The sequence below is a fragment of the Babylonia areolata genome, chromosome 7, assembly GCF_041734735.1.
Source record: "Babylonia areolata isolate BAREFJ2019XMU chromosome 7, ASM4173473v1, whole genome shotgun sequence".
Taxonomy (NCBI): domain Eukaryota; kingdom Metazoa; phylum Mollusca; class Gastropoda; order Neogastropoda; family Buccinidae; genus Babylonia; species Babylonia areolata.
In genome coordinates, this window is record NC_134882.1 from 38,796,546 (window position 1) to 38,806,461 (window position 9,916).

Consider the following 9,916-nt stretch of genomic DNA (forward strand, 5'->3'; position numbering starts at 1 on the left):
TAATAAATAAAAAAATAATTAAAAAAAACACCACTAGAACACTTGTAGCCCAACGTCCAGCCCACCACAAATAAAGGGCATTTCAGAGCAACGGTATGGTGTGTGTGGGGGGGGAGGAGGTGGGGAGACGAGAGGGAGTGGGGCAGGAGGTGGTACAGACAGAGCGTCACACAGTGAAGTCACAGTTACAGTTTTGCCTCCTTGGTCCCTTCCCTCCCACCTCCTCTCCTTCCCCCTCTGCTCCCTATATCCTGAGCAGAGATGAGTTCAATTCAAGACCTGTTGGCTAAAAGCCGCCGTGGTCAATTTGCTCTGGACCTGGGGGCTTTTCGAGAAGGTTGCGTTGTTCGTTGGGGTGGTGGATGAATCCTGGATGTCTGTCTGTCCGGGTGGGATGTCCGTCTGGCGACCTAAGGGCGAGGATGGGGGTTGGGGGGAGGGGGGGGGTTGGGGGGGCTGGGGGGAGCCCTGGAGCCCCCTCCTGAGTGTTAACGGACAGAGATCTCTATCACCGCTTGTCAAACCGTTGCTTCTGGTCACCGGATAAAGAAAAAAATGGAGTTGGCTGAAGGGAGTGGAGTGGTGTGGAGGAGAGAGCAGGGGAATGGGGTGGTGTGGTGTGGTGTAGTGCAGAGTGAAGCTGGTGTGGACTGGAGTGGTGTGGGGTGGTGAGGAATGGTGTTGATTGGAGTGGGGTGGAATGGTGTTGATTGGTGCGGGGTGGAGTGGTGTTGATTGGAGTGGGGTGGTGTGGAATGGTGATGATTGGTGCGGGGTGGAGTGGTGTTGATTAGTGCGGGGTGGAGTGGTGTTGATTGGAGTGGGGTGGTGTGGAATGGTGTTGATTGGTGCGGGGTGGAGTGGTGTGGAATGGTGTTGATTGGTGCGGGGTGGAGTGGTGTTGATTGGAGTGGGGTGGAATGGTGTTGATTGGAGTGGGGTGGTGTTGATTGGAGTGGGGTGGGGTGGTGCTGATTGGTGTGTGGTGGTGTGGTGCTGATTGGTGTGGGGTGGAGTGGAATGGTGCTGATTGGAGTGGGGTGGTGTGGTGCCGATTGGTGTGGTGTGGTGTGGTGCTGATTGGTGTGGGATGGAGTGGTGTTGGTTGGTGTGGGGTGGAGTGGAATGGTGTTGATTGGAATGGGGTGGTGTGGTGCTGATTGATGTGGTGTGGTGCCGATTGGTGTGGTGTGGTGTTGATTAGTGTGTGGTGGAGTGGAATGGTGTTGATTGGAATGGGGCGGTGTGGTGCTGATTGGAATGGGGTGGTGTGGTGCCGATTGGTGTGGTGTGGTGTGGTGCCGATTGGTGTGGTGTGGTGTGGTGCCGATTGGTGTGGGGTGGTGTGGTGTTGGTTGGTGTGGGGTGGAGTGGAATGGTGTTGATTGGAGTGGGGTGGATTGGTGTTGGTTGGAATGGGGTGGTGTGGTGCCGATTGGTGTGGGGTGGTGTGGTGTTGATTAGTGTGTGGTGGAGTGGAATGGTGTTGATTGGAGTGGGGTGGTATGGTGCTGATTGGAATGGGGTGGTATGGTGCCGATTGGTGTGGGGTGGTGTGGTGTTGATTGGTGTGGTGTGGAATAGTGTTGACTGGAGTGGGGTGGGGTGGTGCTGATTGGTGTGGGGTGGAGTGGAATGGTGTTGATTGGAGTGGTGTGGAGCGGTGTGGATTGCAGTGGTGGACAGCGTTGTGTAGAACTGAGGGGAGGAATGGGGTGGTGTGGAGAGGAGTGAAACGGTTGCCGGGGCGGTGAAGGGCGCGCGAGACGAGGAGTAAGAACACGACGACTGGCATTCAAAGTCCGATGTTTTGTGCCGTTAGCATTCGGTGGTCTCCGTCTCTGCAACCGTGAACCTGCACACAGTCAAACTCTGCAAACTGAAACACAATAAGGAGACAATAATGAGAACAAAAAGGGGGAGGGGCGGGTCTGGGCGGGGGATGCAAGGGGACGAGGTGTGAGGGGTGTAAACTAATTACAGGGCCACAAGCGTGCAAAAGTTCAGGCTTGAGTTGCTTCTGTGCTCGGATGTCCGTGGCACAGACTGATACTTCCGATTCATGCATCTGTTGGGTGATGACCTCACGATTATGTCTTTAAGTTGTGGCAAAAAGTCAGACAATCAGTTTGTTGTGATACTTGTATGAGTTTCAGTTGTAGACGGAAGTAAACGGCAAGGGAGCTCACTCTTCCCGAACTGCAACTGCAGGTGTGCAGATGTTATGACTGCGTGTGATTGTGGTCAGCACAACGCAACAGCATCACTTTCGTTTCACTTTTGTTGAAGCACTGTAAACCTTGTGCCACTGAACATTTTGTGTGGTTTTGTAACTTAGACTAGAAATAAGTGTGTGGAGGAGGGGGGTAGAGGAGGTGCACGGTAATGCGTGTGTGTGTGTGTGTGTTGGAGCTCATGTACGTTTATATGTATTTGACTGTGCTTTCATATATGTGAAACTGCATGTCTGGTGCATTTCTGTTATGCATGTGTGGGTGTATGTGTGAATGTGTGTCTTCATTTTTTACATTTATTTGCTTATTTATCACCATTGTTGTCTTATTTATTTATTTATTTATGTTTTATTATTATCATTTTATTAGTATTACTAATATTATTACTACTACCTTTTTCTATATTATAATTATTATTTATTTATTTATTTATTTATTTATTTATGCAAGCTTATCTATTATTTATTCCCCCGTTTTTTTTTTTGTTTTTTTTTTGTTTGTTTTTTTTTTTGTTTTTTTTTGTTTTTGTTTTTGTTTTGTGTGTGTGGTTGTGTGTGTTTTTTTTTTTTTTTTTTTTTTTTTTTTTTTTCCAAGGCCTGACTAAGCGCGTTGGGTTACGCTGCTGGTCAGGCATCTGCTTGGCAGATGTGGTGTAGCGTATATGGTTTTGTCCGAACGCAGTGACGCCTCCTTGAGCTACTGAAACTGAAACTGTGTGGTTTTGCCACTGAGAACATCTTCCTGTTTTATTCCACCGCCCCCTTCACTGTTGAACCCTGGCGACAGATGAGATCAGTGTGGCATAAATCTGACGCGCAGTTACCACTTCTCTTTTGGCCTACTTTTAAGTGGTGACATTGATTTTGTTTGAACAAAGGTAATACAACCCAAAGAAGAAGTATAAATGAAGGAATTTGATTGGTATCTTCACCTGTAAGGTCAGTTTTATTACATACTCGTCAGCAGCAGTCAAAAGGTCAAAACGTAATGTTAGGAATATAACTCTGCAAAAGCACGCCTTCTGAGTAATCGTAATTAGGCCCGGTCGTCAAGCAGTAGAGTTTATTTCACAGATGTATAATCATCACATGCCAAAGTAAAGCCTCCTCCTTACTGCTTCTAAGATAAAAGAGAAGCTGTAATATACAAATTCTTACTTTGATGCCTTATCAGGCAAGATAAAGGATGCAAAGCAAATTATAGAGGAATTGATAACAAGCTTCAATGTCTTCCACTTGTAGAAGAGATAATACGGTAAAGGAAACATCTTTCCAGGGTTTGATTTAAATACTTACAAGTACAAAACTTCCTGACCTGTTGCAATAAATGCAGGCTATAATTCCTCTATGGAACTGACAGTATAACTGTACTTCCTATTACGATGCAATCAGAGAAATTGAAAATAGTTATATCAGTGAGGACAATAACTGAATAATAATCACACAGGCAAAGAGAACAAGCATTTGACAGCCATGCCTTTTAACAACTGTGAGGCAAACTTTTAAATCATTAAAAAGCAGTCAACCTTAACTACTATAATGTACGATCACTCACGCGTGCAGTTTCCTAAAAGCTGACATAGGGGGTGAGGTGTTGGGGGGAGGAGGGGCACGGGTTTTCTTGCTGCTGGACGGTCGCCGTGACTCCTCCTCCCCTGCCCCCTCCCCCTCCCATTCCGGCGTTCCCTCCCTTGACTGGCTCGAGCTCCGGCTTGATGTGCGCGCGCTGTGACCGTCGCCCGCTTGGTCCCGTGGACACGGGCAGTCCGCGTGATCTTGACCCTTGCCGTGGTGCAGTCCGGACCCAGGGTCGTCGTCCTGGTCTGGCTGGGTCTCGGCACTGACGATGACGGTGACGGTGGTGGTGGGTTCTGAGAGCCCCCCGTTGGTCAGAGGCTCAGGGACCGTCGCTGGGCACTCTGCTTCATCGTCACTGTGGCTGGAGGGGGGAGGTGGCGGTGGTGGTGGTGGTGTGGGTGTCTCGCTGGGTGGTCTGGAACCCTCGCCGTCCTGTTGAACATCTTGGGGCTGTTCTGGCACTGGTCTGAAAGACTGATGGTCTACAGAAGGTGGTGGTTCTGCTGCTTCTGCGTGGGGGGAGGTGGAGGGGGAGGAGTAAGGAGGAGGCAGGGTTTGTGGGTGGAGGGAGGAGGGTTTGGGGAGGTGGTGTGGTTGGGCTGGCTCCTCCAGGGACGTCATCCTGTTGATCTGGTGGACGATCTTGTGCACGCGGCCCGACGTGCCCGCAGGGGGCACCTCCACCACCCCCTCCAACTCCTCTTCCTCCCTCTCCTCCTCCTCTCCCTTACTCTCCCCGGGAACAGTTCTGGGCACCACGGGGGGCGCCACCTTGGTCAGCTTGGTGGGGGGTCGGGGCCTAGGGCCGTGCCCGTTGGCCCCGCTGTGGAACTTCCAGTACCCTCCCATGGGTCTGGAGCTGCTGGAGGAGGATCGGCTGCTGGTCTCTGACGAGGCCGGGGAGGACTGGCCCGAGGGGCCCAGGTCGTCCACAGAGGACTCCTCGGCGTCCTCCAAGAGAATGGACGGGGGAGGGACGTACCTGGCAGAGGGTAGGGGGGAGGAGCACCGGACGTCCACCATTAGGGGGCTCTGGAAACTCTCCAGGAAACACCCCCCACTATTTCTGCTGCTGTCTCCTCCGCTGTTTCTGTAGTCTCCACTGCTGTTTCTGCTGTCCCTGTTGTTTCTATTGCTGTCTCCACTGTTCCTGTAGTCTCCACTGTTTCTGCTGTCCCTGTTGTCTCTGTTGCTGTCTCCGCTGTTTCTGCCGTTTCTGCTGTCCGCGTCTTTGTGCGGGGTCTGTTTGCCCTCTTCGCCTCTGCCACAAATCTCTTCACTCTCTTCTGTGATCGCAGCTTTTTCAGAATCCTGAGCATTTCTGGAACCTTCACATTCTTCTGCACTGACAGGAATCCGAGCATCCTCTGGCTCCACCACCACTATGCCCGGTGGCGATTGTTTGTGCAGGGGGCTGTCTGGGTCTTTGGACGCGGTGGACTGCTCACAGTTCTCACGCGGATCTGTCAGCATCACGGGACACACGGGAGACGGGGCCTGAAGTCGAGGGGAGTCCTCCACGAACGCCGTACTTTTGGAAGGCACAGGGGTGCTGTTTCTAGAGGGCTGGGGTGAAGGCTGGGGCGTGGTGTTCGACGAGGACACGGAGCTGCAGCTGTCCGGCTCGCTGGAGCTGGTGGCGGCGCTACTCGCCGCTAGAGGGACAGAGAGATCCAGTCCATCTGACAGAGCTTGGAAAATCTCGCTGGACAAGGAAGAGTTGGCCGTGGAGAAGTCTGCAGCGCTGTCCACGGCGTTGGAGGTGGATGAGGAGGCGCCGTCACTGGTGGCGCTGGTTCCAGCCACCGACATTTCCTGAGAGGAGTCGGGGCTGTCACCCGCTTCCGTATCTCTTAAACGGGCGTCCTCCCGGAGGCTTCGATCTTCACTGGAATCGCCAGAACCAGCCAGACTGGCACCCGTGACTGGCTGGTTTTCGGGGTGGACATTTTCGGAACAGCCTGTGTGTCTTGTAGTTTCACTGCTGCCCTCCAGTCTGCTGGTGTCACTTTGATGACCAGGGTCAGCCTGTCTGTCTCCAGCAGTAGCAGCAGCAGAATGGCTGACCGACGCGCTGTCTGCTGCTTGGGAACCGTCAGCTGATGAGCCAACAGACGGAGAGCTCTCAGCGAGAGGAGTGGCAGGGGGAGGAGGCGGGGAGCAGGACGGCGCGGGACACGACGAGATCTTGTCCAGCCCCAGCCTCTCCTTGGGCACCCTCACCACCTTGGGCTTCCGCTGTCTCCTGGGCACGGAGGAGGAGACGGAGGAGACAGAGGAGAAAGGGGAGGAGGAGGACGCAGGGTGGATCGTCGCTCCAGGAGAAGCGACCCCCAGCTTCCCCACCCGGTCCACACTACCCATGCTCTGACAGCGGGGCTTGTGTGGGGGCGGGGCGGGGGCGGGCCGCTTGGGGCGGGGGTTCCTGGACAGCGTGCTGTTGCTGGACAGGCTCCCAGAACCCCCAACACCCCCTCCACCACCACCACCACCGTCCAGATGTCGTCGCAGTTTCACCTCCAGCAAGGGAGGTGCCGGGGCCTTGCGCACGGGCCGGGGTCTCTCCCCGCCTCCTCCTCCTCCTCCTCCACTTCCTCCTCCTCCTGCTCCTCCTGCCCCCTCACTCAGCACCGACTCCCTGCTGAGGGTGTGTGTGGACCTGCGGTCCTGGAGCTCCCTGGAGTCCAGGCTGGAGGCGACGCTGGATCGCTGGGAGGCCAGAGACACGTCTAGACTGGTGTTGGCGCTGTGAAGGTGCAGGTGGTGGGGGGAGGTCTGCAGGGGGAGGGGCAGGGCGTCCAGCTCTCCGGACAGCTGTTTCTCCTCCAGGAGCTGGAGAGGAAAAAGAAAAAGACCAGCCTGACACACTGCGCGTTTTTGTAGGTATGGCACACACACACACACACACACACACACACACACACACACATGTCAAGGTTCAGCACAACAGCGTGACTGTGCGACAAACAATAAAGAGTGGTAACTCTCTCCATACACAAGTTACGCAACTTCAAGTCGATGCTGCTTATGCTACCCATTCAGCTATCACACAGCTAAATAAAAGGTACATTGGAACAAACCCAGATACTTCCTATAAAAAAATAAAAAAAAAAAAAAAAAAAAAGGAAGCTCCGTGTTTGTCCTTATACCGATCATCTGACATGTGCACACAGCAGCAATGACAGAAAAAATGTGCTGACAAAAATTATCTTTTTTTTTTAATTCAAGAGTGACATAGCCTTTTTTTATTCTGAATATGATAATCAGAATATAAAGACAATACAAACACAGTGTTTGCCTCGATGGTTATTTGACTCGACTTGAAGGAATTATGAGGCTGGGGGAGTAAAGGATTAAATCTTTCCATAAGAACGGCGAAAGAGACGACGTTAACAGCGTTTCAGCCCAATTACCACCATCAAAATATTGCAAGCGGAAGGCTCTTATACTGAAGACGTGAACGTTGACAAAGAATACCACAATTCTGACGACGGAAGCTAAAGGTTGGGTCATTCAGACACCCACTGGACATCCGAGGGGTCTGTGTAGAGGAGAAGAGAGGACTGGCCGTACTGAGTGAGTTAATAACCTTATGTATAAACAGAGTTACCTCTCTTTATTAATTCTGAATCACTTTCCTTGCACTCATTTATTCTTTCTTGCGTGATTCTTATGTTTGGTACGCACATGTCAATGTGTAGAATACAATGTGTGTTTGTGTGTGTATATATATATATATATCGTACACATTGCGTGTTCGTATGTATAGCACACATGTCAAATGTATAGCCCTAACTCCACGTTTATCATGAGCACACGTCTTTTTTGTGTGTGTCTTTTTTTTCTTTCTTTCTTTCTTTCTTTCTTATTTGCACTCACTCTATGTTTGTATGTACATCACAACAAACGTGAATGTATCGCGCCCTTTGTGTGTTTACTGAACAACATGTCGATGTTAACATTGTGTGTTTGTAGGTATGGTACACATGGTTTGTCAAATTGTAGCACAATCGAATGTTTATACACAGCACAACACGTGTCAATGATATATATATATATATAGCACTCACTACGTGTTTACATTTAGCACAACACATGTCAGTATATAGCATTCATTTTGAGTTTATATATATATATATATATGTGTGTGTGTGTGTGTGTGTGTGTGAGAGAGAGAGAGAGAGAGAGAGAGAGAGAGAGAGCGGAACACAAGTCATTATAACATTCACTGCGTGTACATATACTGCACAACGCATGTCGAAAAGCAGTATTCACTGCGTGTTTATATATAGGACATTACATGTCAATAATATTGCGTGTATATGTATGTATGTATGTGTGTATATAGATATGTATGTATGTATGTATATATATATATATATATATATATATATATATATATATATATATATATATATCCCAACAGTGTAGATATGAAGCACTCACTGCGTGTTTATATACTGCACAAAACATGTCAATACCATTGCTCCCACTGAGTGTTGAAAATAGCACACGTGTCAATGTATAACACTCCCCCCCACACCTCCTCCCCCACCTCTATCTCTCACCTTCCTACACTTCTCTCCCTCTCGCTCTATCACAACCACTCCTGATCCGCCTCTCTCTCTCTCTCTCTCTCTCTCTCTCTCTCTCTCTCCCCCTCTCCATCTCCCTCTCTCTCTCACCCTCTCTCTCTCTCCTTCTCTCTCACCCTCCCTGTCCCTCTCTCTCCCTCGCCCTGACACCCCTCTCTCTCGCTCCCTCTCTCTGCACCTCTCTCTCTCCCTCTCTGTATCTCTCTCCATCTCCCTCTCTCCCTCTCTCTCTCTCTCTCTCTCTCTTCTCTCTCTCTCTCTCTCTCTCTCTCAACCCCTCTCTCTCTACCCACCTGCACACGGTCGCCAGGGAACCAGCCCACCTGGTCGCCATGGTAACCCAGCCACCAGCCGCTGTCCAGCGCCTCCACTACAGTGACTGTGTCGTCGACACGCAGCGCCATCTGGGAGCTGCCGCTCTGGGCTGAAGGCGTGTAGGGGTGGACCACCCGGTGCACTGCACGTGCACACACACACACACACACACACACACACATACACACAAGTACACACACGCACGCACTCACGTACACACACACACACACACACACACACACACACACACACACACACACACACACACACACACACACACACACATTTGTAATCATGGACCAGCATGTGTTCTGGACACACAAACAAGCAAAAGCATGCACACGTTCGCATACCATATACACACGCGCGCGCGCGCAAGCATACAAACATATGAAATGTTGACCACCCTGTGTTCTGAGCACACAAACATCAAATACACACAGGCATAAACACACACACACACACACACACACACACACACACACACTGATTGATCAACTGCTTGATTGATTTACTCATTTTGTTTTACAGCAGATGTGGCGCAGCGAATAAAATGAATCGGTCTGCACGCTTTGACACCACCTTGAAACTGAAAACCGAAAAAAAAAAAAATGCACACACAAAAAAAACACTGATACTGACCAATGCCAATCCACGACTGGTCAGGCACTATGACACCACCTTGAAATTGAAAACCGAAAATAAATAAATAAATGAAAAAAAAATATAAACCACTGATACTGACCAGTGCCGATCCACGACTGGTCAGGCACTTTGACACCACCTTGAAATTGAAAACCGAAGGGGGAAAAAAACAAAAAAACCCACTGATATTGACCAATGGCGATCCACGACTACTCAGGAGCTTTGATACCACATATAATTTTAAAACCGAAAAACAAAATAAAACAACAGCAAAAAACCCACTGATACTGACCAATGCTGATCCACAACTAGTCAGGAGCTTTGACACCACCTTGAAATTGAAAATCGAAAAAAAATTAAACGAAATAAAAACCCACTGATACTGACCAATGCCGATCCAGGACTGATCAGGCACTATGACACCACCTTGAAATTGAAAACCGAAAAAAAATAAAAAAAAAAAAAAAACACACTGATACTGACCAATGCTGATCCAGGCTTGGTCAGGAGCTTTGACACCACCTTGAAATTAAAGAAGAAAAAAAAAAAA

General features: G+C 49.8%; 1 protein-coding gene across 5 annotated transcripts in view; it reads right to left on the reverse strand.

The window, feature by feature from the left end:
• Window positions 1-1,195: 1,195 nt before the first annotated feature.
• The window catches only part of LOC143284022 (uncharacterized), a 125,724-nt gene continuing 117,003 nt past the window's right edge, over window positions 1,196-9,916 (reverse strand). For all 5 annotated transcript variants that reach the window (XM_076590569.1, XM_076590571.1, XM_076590570.1 and 2 more), the window contains 3 exons: window positions 8,700-8,863; window positions 3,789-6,643; window positions 1,196-1,855 (listed from right to left, as the gene is read on the reverse strand). In XM_076590569.1, coding sequence (XP_076446684.1) covers window positions 1,819-1,855; window positions 3,789-6,643; window positions 8,700-8,863 — 3,056 coding nt within the window. In that variant the 3' untranslated portion in view covers window positions 1,196-1,818. The remainder of the gene's footprint in view (window positions 1,856-3,788; window positions 6,644-8,699; window positions 8,864-9,916) is intronic.